The 15,011-nt window shown below is 40.2% G+C and overlaps 1 protein-coding gene across 1 annotated transcript; it reads left to right on the top strand.

Moving 5' to 3' along the window:
• The first annotated feature begins 421 nt into the window (after nt 1–421).
• LOC148665623 (uncharacterized) lies at nt 422–6,343 on the top strand. The gene is made up of 2 exons (XM_088632349.1): nt 422–1,078; nt 3,781–6,343. The coding sequence occupies exons 1-2, from the start codon at nt 706–708 to the stop codon at nt 5,271–5,273; spliced, it is 1,866 nt and encodes a 621-aa protein (XP_088488475.1). The 5' UTR covers nt 422–705; the 3' UTR covers nt 5,274–6,343.
• Nucleotides 6,344–15,011: the final 8,668 nt, after the last annotated feature.

Genomic DNA, 15,011 nt, shown 5'->3' on the forward strand with positions numbered 1-15,011 from the left:
AAAATCCTGAGGTGACTTTCTTCCTGTCTTGTCATACAGAATGTATCATTAAGGACAATCACATAGGGCTTGATTTTGTTAAATGCAAGTACAGTATTTATTTCCTATCTTGGAACCACTTGTTTTTCAAGAAATTCAAACAATTTGTGAAATATGAAATAGAAATCTTGCTTATCGGTGCAGGAGAAATACTGCCAGTTGGCAAGAAAACGACAGCATTTTTTTTCTTTAACCAAAAACCTGCATAGAGAGATGTAGAACAAAAATCCGATTGAGACGTTTTCATTGGGGAGGAGGGTTGTGAAAGGGCAAAAAAATGTATCTGTTCCGTTACGAACGGCGAAGGTCGCAGGTGATTCACTCCTCTGGGTGGCGCTAGGAGGTGCAGTGAAGTTTATATCCGGCTGCAGAAACTCCTCTTTCTCAGCTCCGCTTCTCGGTTGTCTTGAAGCCGCATCCGCGCTAAAGAATGACGTCATCATACTGCGCGACACTGCGTGTATTTCACACACGTGTGGGTGACTGAATCTTTTTCTTATCATTATTCATTATTATTTTTTAAAGACTTCAGGTTCTGAATATGTAACGTCTCGTCGGCTGTGTTTATGCTTGAACAGAACAGGATCTGTGAAGAATAAAAATAAAGAAGCTATTCTGTTTAAACTTCGGAAGTGAGCCTTTGTTTCTGACCTACTCTGAAGAAGGATGGCGGAGTGCTTGTTAAATCTGCAAATCCAGCTTGACTCTTTCATGCAGGTTTTGCTCAAATCGATCGTGTATGAAGTTTCAGAAGTTTTCCGAAACAGGATTTCTGACTCTGAGGACGAGTTTCAAGACAAACTCCGCAGCGTCTCCCAGATTCTGGTGAGACGGGCCGTATTTAAAATCACACAGTGTGTGGAGGACAGTGTCGGGAGTGAAATGGCGCAGCTGAAGAAGGAAAACGAGAGCCTGAAGTGGAGATTTCAGCTGTGGGAGAAGGATTCGGGAGCAAGAGGAGATCAGGGACAGACAGATCGTGTTGGACACACGCTTCTCTGTGAAGTCACTGCAGAAATAAAAGAAGAAATGTTGTCAGGTCAGTGTGGTGACTTGTATGAAGTCAGAGAGTGTGTGTGTGTGTTAAAAACCAGTGTATATAACTGACTCACTGGTGAGATTTTTTAAATAACAAACTTTATTTTAAAGAAAACATCTCACAATAGTGAACATTCTAATTCTCATTATCAGTACGCATTCTAACAAAGTATCTAACAAAGTAACAAAGTATCAAACTGTCATCAAATAAACTTTCCGAAAGAGGTGAGAGTATAGTGGAGAGATGCAGAGTGACGTGGGAAAGACTTGTGTGATGTAGCAACGGGATTCTTTATTGGAAACTGAACTGTTTTGTCCGGTTACGGTGCTGAAAACACCTCGTTTACATTCAACAATTGTTCCACTGAATCAATTTGTAATCCAACGTCATTAGGAAATACCATTTATAAATATTGTATTCACGTTGTATCGGACTAGATTGTTTTTATTTAAACTAATGATTTTGTAAATAAAAATTATTTTGATTGGTTTAGATATTACCGTCCTCCAGGGTCTGTGTCTGTATTAACTCCTCTGGAATATTAATCCGGTGTGTCTGTATTAACCTCTCTCTCTCTCTAAGTGCATTGTTTATGTACTGTGCAGTAAGTGTGTGTGAATCAACCCCTCTATCTCTGTGCAGTGTTAATTTACTGTAGTGTCCAGTCAGTGTCAGTATTAACCCCTCTCTCTCAGTGAAGTGTTAATGTACTGTAGTGTCCAGAAAGTGTCTGTATTAACCTCTCACTTAGTGCAGTGTTTATGTGCTGTAGTTTCCAGTCAGTGTGTCTGTATTCACCCCTCTCTCTCATTGCAGTGTTTATATGCTGTAGTGTCCAGTCAATGTGTCTGTGTTCACCCCTCTCTCAGTGCAGTGTTAATGCATTGTAGTGTTAAGTCTGTATGTATGTATTAACCTGCCTCTCTCTGTGCAGTTTTAAACTACTGTAATATGTGGTCAGTGTGTCTGTATTAATTCCTCTCTTTCTCAATGCAGTGTTAATGTACTGTAGTGTCCAGTCAGTGTGTTTGTATTTATCCCTCTATCTCTCTCAGTACAATGTTAATGTACTGTAGTGTCCAGTCAGTCTGTCTGCATTTACCCCCCTCTCTCTGAGCACTGTTAATGTACGGTCTGTATAAATGCCTCTGTCTCAGTGTAGTGTTAATGTACTGTAGTGTCCAGTCAGCATGTCTGTATAAACCCCTTTCAGTGCAGTGCAGTGCTAATATGCTGCAGTGTCCAGTCAGTATGTATCTATTAACACCTCTCTGTCAGTGCAGTGTTAATGTACTGTTATGTCCAATTATTGTCTGTATTTACCTTTCTCTCTCAGTACATTGTTAATGTGCTGTAAGTGTCCAGTCAGTGTCTGTATTAACCCCTCTCTCTCAGTATAATGTTAATGCACTGTAGTGTCCAGTTATTCAGTGTGTCTGTATTAACCCCTTTCTCTCTCAGTGCAGTGTTAATGTACTGTAGTGTCCAGTCAATGTGTCTGTATTAACCCTTCTCTCTCTCAGTGCACTGTTAAAGTAAATGTAACGTGATTGTGATATTATTACAGTAGACTTACTTTTTACATGGTAGTTAGGGTTTTGACAAAGCTAAATCAGAACACCCCCTTATTCCGCTATGTTTAAACAACCCAAATTGATTGTCAGTGTACTAGTACGCATGTGTGTAGTTTAAAGCTTTTTAGATCACATGGCCTCAGCTATCAGCTACTTTGCTGATGATACTCAAATATACATCCATACCAAACCTGACGCTGATGTGTCTGTCTCTATTCTATTTAGTTGCATCTCCCATATAAAATCTTGTATGACTCAAAATGTCCTTCATCTTAACTGTGACAAGACTGAAGTCATGCTTATTGGCACCACCCATCAACTTTGTAAAACCAATGCTGTAACTCTATCTGTAGATAATCTTATACTTGAGCTTCAGTCTGTATTGAAAAACTTAGGGATGCTATTTGATGTTTGACCCATATGTGCAGCAAAAATATTGCTCCACTATGCCCTATGTTATCACTAACTGTGGCTGAAAAGTGTTGTCTAATCTTGAATCGACTACTGTAATGCTGTACTCTCTGGGGATTCTAAATGCACATTGAACAAACTCCAGTATGTCCATAATTCGGCAGCCAGAATCCTGACCAGGTCTAGAAGAAGTGTTCACATTATTCCTATCCTGGAGTCCTTGCACTGGCTTCCTGTCAAGTTGCATGTCGACTTAACAATCCTCCTGCTCACCTATAAGGCTCTCCATGGCTTGGCACCTCAGTACCTGTCTGGTTTATCACCCTACTCCCCACGTCACAACCTTCACTCTTCTAATTGTGTTCTCCTATCTGTCCCCCAGTCTGTCTATAATCAATGGGTGACATGGCCTTCTCCTGTTAGCTCTGGAACTCTCTCCCCAAGGATATCAGAGAGTCACCTTCTCTAAACTCCTTCAAATCCAGATTCAAAACCTTCTTCTTCATTGAACTGTTCTTTACCCCTCTGCTCCTACTGTATTTAGTACCACCATCTACTGTCTCCTCTAACTGTGTGTTCTCATCGTGCTTATTTTGTGTATTTTTTGTTGTTGGCATTCTGTAAAATGCTTTGAGAAGCCACCTTTAAAGGTGCTATATAAAATAACGTTTTTTATTATTATTATTATAAAGATTTTATCTTGTTCTGTGTTTACAGGCTCAGAGGCCAGTGCTCTCTCTGAGGCTGGGGAAAGGGCTCCTCTTGAACAGAAGCATAGTGCGGAGGAGTGGGGCTCCAGTCTGATGCAGGAGACAGAGCTCGTTGCTCCAGAAGGGAAAAAGACTCTCAGTGAGCAGCACACAGAGAGCAGACAGATTGTTGAGGTTCTGGACTCTGTGCCCATGTTGAAGATGGAGTCTGAGAGTGAGACACCTGGGCCCTTAGTATGTGATGATTTTATAAAGAAGATGAATAATCTGTACTCAAACAATATTACGCAAGTTTGTAATGAACTAGGCTGTTTCTCTGTACAAGAGCACAAAGAAGAACTGGGTGAGTTTAATCTTACAGAGCAGGACATGGATCCCCAGTTGATTGACCCTGCAGAGCAGCAGACTGATGTACCTGGTGAAGAGAACAATACTGAGTCACAGCACACTAAGAAGAGTCAGTACAGGGAGGAGCAGCAGCAGCTCCTACAGGGCTTGATAATTAGGCCTTGTTCTGTTCAAGTGGAGAGACTGTCATTGCAGAGTCTCAAACAACCATATGATCCCTTAGTATCTGATGACTTTACACACAGGTTTAATGATCTGGTTACTGAGAAAATTGTTGAAAGTTTTAATGAACTGGAGAGTATGTCTGTTCTTCAGCAAAGAGAGGAACAACTGAATGAACTGGATGGTTTTAGTCTCAGAGAGCTGGAGAAGGAGCCCCAGATGATTCACACTGCTGAGCAGCACACTGAGGGACAAGGTGGAGAAAACAAATCTCAGTTTCAGCACACAGAGCAAGATCATTCCATGGAGCATTTTCAGAATAAGAGACCACAGCACGATCAAAGGATGAGGAAGAATCACTCAAGGCCTTGCTCAGATGGAGTGGACAAACTGCCATTATGGCACAGGGAGAAGCAGCGTTTCTGTCAGTCTAGCATTTCAAAACCCTACCAGCACCTTCACACAGGAGAGAGACCTTTCAGCTGCAGTCAGTGTGGGAAGAGTTTTAGTCGGTCACGTAACTTAATAAACCACCAGCGCATTCACACGGGAGAGAGACCGTTCAGCTGCAGTCAGTGTGTGAAGAGTTTTAGTCACTTGCACAACTTAAAACGACATCAGCGCATTCACACAGGAGAGAGACCTTTCAGCTGCAGTCAGTGTGGGAAGAGTTTTAGTCGGTCAAGTAGCTTAATAGCCCACCAGCGCATTCACACAGGAGAGAGACCATTCAGCTGCAGTCAGTGTGGGAAGAGTTTTATTCGGTCAGGTGACTTAAAAACCCACCAGCGCATTCACACAGGAGAGAGACCATTCAGCTGCAGTCAGTGTGGGAAGAGTTTTAGTCGGTCAAGTAGCTTAATAGCCCACCAGCGCATTCACACAGGAGAGAGACCATTCAGCTGCAGTCAGTGTGGGAAGAGTTTTATTCGGTCAGGTGATTTAAAAACCCACCAGCGCATTCACACAGGAGAGAGACCATTCAGCTGAAGTCAGCAAGGGAAGAGTTTTAGTCAGATAAGTCACTTGCAATCTCACCAGCACATTCACATAGGAGAGTAACCATTCAGGTGCAGTCAGTGTGGGAAGAGTTTTATTCAATCACATGACTTAAAAATGCACCAGCGCATTCACACAGGAGAGAGACCATTCCGCTGCAGTTAAGAGTGGGTTTTTTTTCCAGTCGGGTGACTTAAAAACACCAATCTAGTCACCAGGTCAGTTATCAGTCAAGTAAACTAAAATGTCTTTCAGTGCAAGTAGGCATGTGACATCCGAAGAAGGCTCCACAGCCGAAACATTTATTTTCTTCTCTTTTCAGCATGGAACAAACCTTTACTTTACTAAAATATCTATTAGTCACAGTCACTTTGTACTCACCCACTTTTGAGTTCATCTGGTCAATTAAATTATGACTATACTCTTATTTACGATTGACTAAAATAGAAATAGCTCTTGTCACAGAGTTTAATGTATGTGTATAATAAAATGTTTTTAGTTTTATTCAATTTTAAAATGAATGAGGTCTAAATTGAATAAATTTCATTGTCAATTGAATTGAATTCCTTATAGTCTTGGAATGTTAATTTTAGTCCTGTTTAATTTTCCAATTAAGACTGTTCTCATTGGATAAGCTTGTAATTGTGTTACAGCTTTTAACTTACCATGTTATACACAGAATGTGTATAAAACAGATTAAGATCCTTAACTGTCACTCTTAAGGAAAAAAAGTCACACATCTGATTAAATTCTACAAACAAAAGCTCAAAGTCTTTGTTGCACAATTTTTATAAAGTGTATTTTCCCCAGAGAGGATATATATCAAATACAAGAAATATTTATACAATAAAGGGTAAATAATAAAGAACAAGATATCGTATGAATTAGCAATAATTCTATAATAGTCATTTTTTTTCAATGCAACTATTGTTTTAACAAGACAAGCAATATATACAGTGCCTTCAGAAAGTATTCATGCCCCATTGTTTATAATGTTAAAATGAAATTAAATATTTATAGTTCTGAAGTCATCTATTAAATAAAAATGGAAAATTACTTAATTGATAAGTATTCATTCCCTTTGTTTTAACAACCTAATTTGGGTCAATTATCTTGAGAGGTCACACTAAATTATGTTAACAAGGTACACCTGTGTTCCTTTCAAGTTCACCGGTGTTCACTTGCTCGATAAATTAATAAATATCACTGACTGTGAGGTCTCACAACTAAAACAGCAGATCAGATCAGTCCTGCTGTCATGAGGACCAAGGAGCTGCCTGTGGAGCTTTGAGATAAAGTTGTTAGGAGGAGAAAAGCTGGAGAAGGTTATAAAAAGATTGGCAAAGCTTTGAATCTTCCTAGGAGCCCCGTGAAGTCCATTGTAACTGAAGTGGGACATGTGTATATATCTCACTTATCCAGCATCACAGTATCACCACTTAAGCACACTGTGAGAGGTGTTGATGGGGTCTGTTAATCTAGCCTCAAACAAAAGTTAAACTAAGATGCCATAAAGCTGACCTGCTTAAGCAGCCCCAGTGGCTTAATGCTACATAATAAAAAACAGGAACAACACCCACAAACAGGATAAACCAGACCAATGTCTGCTGCATATCAAAGGACAGAACCTAGAGCAAGACAGAGTAGGACAAGAAGTAATTACATATCAAAGAACAGGACAAGCACTCAGGTGGTGAAACAAACTTTCTTCTGACTGTATATAAGAACTGGGAAACCCTTGCGGTTTGTCTGTTCTGTGGGGCAGACCCAGCACGCATTGTCAGACTTATTGAGCTCAATAAAACTGAATCTGCACAAGACCGTGTCCTGCTCCTCTGATGAAGAATTTCCCACAACAGTTGGCGTAGTCGACAGGATTCTTCAAGTCTTCGGTAATTCCCAGACAGCACACAGGGTGAGTATATTTTTTATGTTACCACACAATTAGGTTGCCGAAAAGGAAGGACCGGAAACATACAGAGAATATAAAGAATCATTAATAGGGAAAAGAGTAAGGACACGCCTCTGAGATTCAGGGTAAAAATCCCTTAACCGAGACAAGACACAATTCCTCTGAGCTTGATTTTGAAACCAAGACAAGACGTGGTTCCTCTGAGCTCTGGGCGGGTCTCTAAACCAGGGAGCTTTCCCCCTGGGGCGAAGCAAAGTCCCTAAACGGAACAAGGTGAGCTAAGCGACGATATTGTGCCAGCAAGATTCCCTCTGAGTCCAGACAGGCACCCCTAAGGAAGCTAAGGTTAATAATATTATTAAGATTATATTATTAACAATATAAGTATAGACCAGTTGTGCTAGCAGGTTAATCACCAGTGACTGCTGAACTGAGTGTTAAGTGAGGAGTTGGCCCTGTACGCTAACACCAGACTCATATTCACTGACTGCTTCACAAGGGTACTTGTAAGTGTGCTGGCAGCTCCGCTGGCAGCACTGATAAATCTGGAGATGGTATCTAGTCCAGATAAAAAATCTCAGGGTCGTGGGTTGGAGCTTGACCTTGGGCAAGGTGTATTTTCTGAGTGAAAGAAAGCTCCCCTTCATCCTTGACCAATTTACATTTTATTGGTACCTACCACAAATCGATAATCAAGGTCCATCTGAACATTACCTAAAAGCAAATGTCTTTCCGTGTTTGAGTATCTAAATTACGGAAGCCAATGCTGCCATCAAGGAAAAAAATCCTGAGTTATGTAGTTTTGAGACTCTAAATATCGGACATTCAGTTTGAAGTGGTACAATGGATTCCAGGGCACATTAGTTCTTTATTCAGGATATATATGAGTGTGCTAATGGTTAAAACTGTGTTTACATGAGGTACAAACGGTAACCTTTTCATTCCGAGAAGAAAGTCAGTCTGTGCGTATTTCTCAGCGTGCGCAGTGTCAGGAACACTAAACCCACAGTGACAGCAAACCTATCGATAGCCTGTAGGTACTGCCATTGCAAATGTAACAGGTTGTTCATACACACATATGATATCATTTCTATCTCGTAATTAGGAGATAATTTGGTATTTCTTAATTAAGAGAACTCTTAATTAGAAACTCCTTGGTGGCAACAAAACGCTTCCACAATAAATCATATACTCTTCTTTCAAAATAGCTGGACCAGGCACTTGGACACAGATAAACACAGGGATTTAAAATTCAGGAATATGAATGGTCAATTGCTTACAGTTGGGTTTTTTATGTTTCGTATTTAGCGATTTGTGTATCAATCTTTTAACAATTCATTAAAATGCTAACAATATGTAAAATAAAAACAACAGCACCGATAAATGCTGGGGAGACGGGTAGTTTTTTGTTTTTTTTTACAATCAGATTCCAATCTCTAATGCTGTGTGTGAGAGCTTGTAATGTAACTTTCCTTTTCTCACATTTTCTGACAACTATTCAAAAGGGGCACCCTGTCAACTCCTAATACTTTTTAAAAAGTCTGCCTGCATGTTTGATTTTTGTCGTTTTATTTAGAAAAAGTTCAATATTGATCATAACTAAAGAAAATTAGGATCACGAATAAAAAAAGGGGCTAAAGATATGAGTCGCTCTTGAATCAGAGCTGGGTGACACTGGCTTCTGTTCTGATATAGTTGTACGAGAAGCAGGAGGAATCACTTCTCTTCTATGGAGCATGAGCTGAATCAGGAGGGAGACATTTCCAATACTCGTGCATATGTCAACGTTTGACCTACATCGTAAAACTAAAACTAAATTAAAAACTAACATTAAGTTGTCAGATTCATTTATATACGAACAAGAGACAAAGTAATAATTCTACATTAACTTGTCCTACACTGATCAGACTAATTGAAATGTATGGATGCCCGTTTCCGCCAGGGAGTAAAAAAAAACACGCTATGGTATCTCAGGATTCCGACTTAGTAACTCAGAATTCCAACTTTATATCTCAGAATTGCAAATTAAAAACTCAGAATTGCGACTTTATATCTCGTAATTTTGACTTTATATCTCACATTCGCGATTTCGAAATAGCCCATATTTCATTGTCTGTCCTTTCATTATTGTAACGGATTCGGGTTCTAAGGGCTTGTGCCCTCACCACTCCCACCCTAGTTCGTGCCTCACTGCATTGCCTCGAACCCAGGTCTTGCCAGCTGAGCTTAAGAACACTTTCTTTAGCCCCGGCGGCCAGCATCCCTGTTATGCGCAGGGGAGGGCGGTGCCATCACCACACTGCAACCAGATCGTACAAATTGTATGTTGCAAAGGAACAAGTAATAGGTTTATTCAATGGTGAAAAAAAAGAAAGAAAACACAATGATCATTGGATCTATAGGCCTGAAGACTTGATAAAAATCAAATTAATTACACTAATTTTTATGGAATCCCATTTCTGCCGTGAGGCTTCCATAGTACCCGGATGGAATAGCGGCTTTTAAAAAAAATATTTAAACACCAAAAATACAAAAACGGACACAGAATATGAAATAAGATACAGAAGAGGCGAGGGCACAAGCCCTAGAACCTGAATTCATTACAATAACAAAAGAACAGACAATGAAATATGGGCTATTTCAAAGTCGCAAATGTGAGATATAAAGTCAGAATTCTGAGTGTTTAAGTCGCAATTACGAGATATAAATTCGGAATTCTAATGTTTCTAAGTCGCAATTCTGAGATACCATAGTTTTTTTTTTTTACTCCCTGGTGGAAACGGGCTTCCATAGGTTCTCAGTGTTGCGAAGCAAAAGCAATCTGAAAAATCAGACAAATTATTATCAGATCATGTCAAAAGCTGATCAGTATTTCTTTACTGGGAAGCAAAGAAATGCTTTATTACACATTTTAATATGACATGCAAAAATGAAAAATAGTAAAATTATTTTAATTGCGTTACATGTTGATAGAACAGCCCCCTCAATAAAGGAAAGTGTGGACGGATGTGTCACATTTTCCGTACTCTATCTGACAGCGAGTTTAACACTGTCCTCGGAAATTAGAAACGAACAATAAAATAATCTGAGCCAAATCTACTTGTGTGGGTGATTTTATTCTGTCTAAATTGCGTGAAACTCCTCCACTGAGGTCAGATACACACGGTGTTCAGGCGGCTTCACGGAGTCCTGCCTCATACTGGAAGCAGGTTCTAATTAGACGCTGAGAACAATCCGGGTCTCTGTATGTAATTGATTGTGTTGATTGAGCGGTAGTGTGACCAGGTTTATGGTAGCAGGTCCTGCCAGTGTAAAAACCTAGTCACCGCGTTCATACTTTATGCTCTCTTGCTTCAACACAGTTTGGTGGTTTACTTGTCTTACTCCTGTAGCAGTTTGCCGGGACGTCAATTTGGCGATGCGCTCATTTTCTTTGTGCTGTGCCCGCACTGATCTCTGCCGGGCCGGCTGGCTGGGACTCTCGGGAATTAGCGTCCAACTTCCCGGCTCTCGAAGACGCAGCCCAGTCGGAGGACGTGAGCCTGGCAGATGCGCCCTCCGAAGACCTGTGTGCAAGCGAGAACAACTCGCAGTCCTCGGCTCCCGACCACCGCTGCCTTCCCGTGTCCATGGACGCGCACTCGCCCTACTTTAACAAGGAGAAGATGAACCCCGAAGCCGGCAGCCGGCCCTTACCCGCCTACGTCAAGAGCGTCCTGTTCCCTCCCCAGCGAGGGCGGCAGCCGGCTCACCCGGCCATCGGGGGCACCCGAGGAGTGGCTGTGTAGTGCGACTCCAGCAGGATGTACGTGAGGGTCAGTGGGAGTGATAATGAGCTCAATCCAGCTCCCAACAGAATCCATTCTGGTTTGTTTACTGTCAGACTATGCGTCTAAGGCTCTTTGGATTCCAACGTGAACAAAAGAACAAAAACAACTGCTCACATCGTGTGATTTCTACTAGAGGAAGGGAAGATATCACCTTAGAAAAAATCAGAACTTAATATTTGGATCTGGAGCCCCAAACTTATCAAATTATTAAAATATCAGATTGTGTTTCTGTAACATTTCGTGCACAATACGCCATATTTAACAAGAAAACAACAGTCACAACGAGGCCTTTACACGCAGCCTGGGGTATTTTCCCCTTTTATATTTTTGCCACTTCATATCGAACCTGTTATTTTCCCAAAAGTGAACAGTAGCTTGTACTTAAAAAAATGTACAATTCACCGCTGCTATAAACAGATGTGTGCCTTGTTTGCCTTTGTAAGCATTTGTTTATAAAATAAGTTCACAATACGTTAAAAACACAAAAAGCACAAACTTAATAATACAACGATACAAAATCAAAACCAAATCATAAAGCCAATTAAGTACCTATCCTTTGAAAACAGAGAACACCTTTATATACAATAAAAATGTGACATTTGTATCTACTTTTGAATTACTATACAAAGTAGACAGAATAGTCCCTGAATTCAAAGATCAGATCTTGGCCAAAACAAGACAATCAGACATGAGCTGAATTCGGAACAAGAGCCTCTGCTTCGTCGTTTATTGAGCTTTTGATCAAAGTCTGTGTGAAAAAGATTGGCTATTTTAACTCTTTGATTGAAGTACACAAAAAGCACCTTCCTTCGAGCCGGAGTCAAACCAACGACCTAAGGATTCCCCCATTTCCGCTGCAGTCCTCCGCTCTACCATCTGAGCTATTGAAGGGATAGCAGGTATTGCTTTCTGGATCTCAATGATCTTGAAGACACGCCCATGTAGAGCAGCATGTGATGATTTGTACTATAAAAGACCAAGTGCTCAAAGTGACGTTTACCGTTTACAGTTTTCATCTCAGGCGCACTTTTAGAAAGCAAAGATGGAGCAGTTGTGTTGAATCATTCTGCAGTAGCTGTGAGTAGAGTGGTGCAGCGGAAGCGTGCCGGGCCCATAACCCAGAGGTCGATGGATTGAAACCATCCTCTACTATGTGCATTTTTACGCACGATTGATAATTAAACTGTTTTTTTCCTCTCGTGTGTGTGATTTCTTGATGTCACACTTGCGGTACTCTTTAATCTTTACCAATAGCAGATGCCCAAATGTATCTTTGGTTGTTCTGAGATCCTTGATAGTTTCCTCAAATCCTTCAAATGAACATCCATATCAAAGCAATTATGTTTATATATATTACAATTAAGGTACATATTAAAAATATAAATGCACATTTGTATAATGCTCATTTAATAAGTATTGTCAAGGATTGTCAAGTTCTCCAACAAATCTGTGTTCTTATTTTAAAATATTTTTGCTAAGGATACAATGGGTGTATAAATGTATTCTCCGGAGTGCCAATTGAAGATACAATTCCACACGTGAAAATGGTTTTCTTGGACATTGACTTAAGTACTTAATCGTTTACTTGTTGTAGTTCCACACGAGTAAACCACGCACATTTCCAACAAAGTTCAAGAGGGTTAAGGTTTTGCGTAGAAATCCCATCAATTTTTTGCGGAGATAATCTGAAGCACATTCCTGAGTGTGCTTGAACCACCAGCCCTTTGTTTAACAGCTGCACAGAGACACACTCCCATTGCTTTTCACCATTCATATGTTTGTAGTTAAAATAAAATACTGGCATTTTCCTTCCAGCAGGCAGTATTTCTTCTGCACTGACCAAGTGTAACCAAGAACTTCATTTCATCTTTCGCAGGCTGTAATCTACAGAAAAGGAAGTGAATACTTGTATTAAGCTAAATTAAGCCGACTGAGATGCACTGCCGTTGTTTTTCTCCACTTTTCGTTAAAAGGATAAAAAAATCACTGGCATTTACTTGCAGTATTTCTTCTGTCCTGCTAAGGAAGATTTGTATTTTATCTTGTAGAAATTTTATGAATTTCCTGAAGTTCGGAAACAGCTTGTTCCAGAAAGGAAATGAACAGAAAGTAAATCAAGACGTATATCTCTCTCGTTGCGTGTGCTCTTATCTGTCTAACCCTTATCTGTCCATCTCTCTCCTCTTCTCTCTGGCAATCTGTGCAGAGTATCTGAAGGGGATGTAACACCACTTGGCAATGAAGAAAAATTCTCAGAGGCAGAATAAAAAATATTATTCTCTTCTCAGTCAGATTCACAGCTCAGACTCACACTTGGACAGAAGTTCATCTCCATACTGTTCTCTATCCTGACAACCCAGAACCAGAGTATATTCAGGCAATCAGTGCTGCTACATGAATAATATCAGACAGAACAGCCTAGACTCAGGTCTAATCTCTGGGCTCAGGGGTCACTGATCTGGTAGCTGTGGGCTCTGTTCCAGGTCAGAAGCAAGAAGATTCTATTAACCCTTTCCAGGACCTCAAGGCATTCAGTATTACTGTACTTTCTTTACTGTATATCAGCCTCCAAACACGTTTTACAAATGTTTTATAACACACGTGAGTGTGGAATTACCTTAGTTTTTATGTAATAAACACCAGTAGTGACACTCTGGTCAGTATATTGATTATTAGTAGTTGATGATCCGATGGTCATGTCTACAATAGTGACTAGTTGACCAGTCTGTAGCTCTGAGCAGTGGAACTCGGATCACACAGAAGATTCCACACCAGCCCTGGGATTCAGCTGCTCTCACAAGTGTCTAACAGTCTTCTAAATTTACAATTAGATTAATTATTGTAACAGTTACACAGTTAATGTAAACCATCAGACTACCTGTGGAACTGAGAGCAGGCTGGAAATGAAGCCAGGATACACATTTTAACCTCCAGGAACAGGAGTCTGTTCCTCCTGGCTCCTATACTCTAATGATTCATTTAAAACATTAAAAAATTATTACAGGGACTTGTGCTCGTTCTCTACTGCTCCACATGGGTACGCTTTGTAACACATTAATCTGCGAAGTAAACTATTTTTTTTCCTGTTTAATGAATTTCATTCCTTGGTTTGTCGCTCTCCTTTTGCAACTGTTATGATTCGCTTCTCTTCACAACCCGGTGCGTTCTTTTTTTTGGGGGGGGGGGGGGGGGGTGTTATATGTGTAAGAAAAGCCCCCCGGGCTCCGGACAGGAGTCTCCACCGGCTGAGGCGCTCTGCTCCATCAGAAAGAGCGCTATGACGTCACAGACACCAGCAAGAGCTCCGGGATCAGAGAGCGACCGCGGGAGGCGGGTGGGGTGCACGGAGGAGAGTTATTGATCACTTATCTATCGACAACCAATTAATTCACCTGAAGAACCGTAGAATTAACGATTAACTTCACCGATTGGTGAGTACTGATTCTTTTTCCGTTCTTGACCATGTTTTAAATATCTAGAAAACAGTCAAAAAAGACTGTATCGATCAATTACCATAGTGCGTTTAGTATTAAAAATGTTCAAACTGAAATTAAACAATAATTATTCATATTATTATTTACGTAACTGTATCCTTAGTTGATAAATGTATGTAAGTAACAGTTTACATGCATTTTTTCCAGTGTTTATAAATCATAAATATGGTAACCACGCCGACAGGCGCCATGTCATTGTATGCATCTAGGTGTCTCGCTTTTGTCACAAAGAGTGATGTGACGTCATGGGTAGCAGCTAGTACTAATCCTAGTGTATTCATGTTAATATTAATGAGAGTACAACTGGTCGTTTTAATGCTAGTGTTCATGTGAGTATTAATGATGATAGCGCTACTGATAGTTTTAGTTTTAATGTTCATATTCATGTTAATATTAATTATAATTATATTGTTTCTGTTAAGAGTATTAACAGTAGTAGTACTGTTAGTTTTAATGATAGCATTACTGTTATTATAAGTAGTTTGTGTCAGTG

This window comes from Lepisosteus platostomus, chromosome 5 (genome assembly GCF_059453375.1).
Source record: "Lepisosteus platostomus isolate fLepPlt1 chromosome 5, fLepPlt1.hap1, whole genome shotgun sequence".
NCBI lineage: Eukaryota > Metazoa > Chordata > Actinopteri > Semionotiformes > Lepisosteidae > Lepisosteus > Lepisosteus platostomus.

Coding starts and splice junctions, on each gene's coding strand:
- LOC148665623 (XM_088632349.1), top strand. CDS start 706: ATGGCGGAGTGCTTGTTAAATCTGCAAATCCAGCTTGACTCTTTCATG. Junction 1,079..3,780: donor AAAAGAAGAAATGTTGTCAG/GTCAGTGTGGTG, acceptor CTGTGTTTACAG/GCTCAGAGGCCAGTGCTCTC.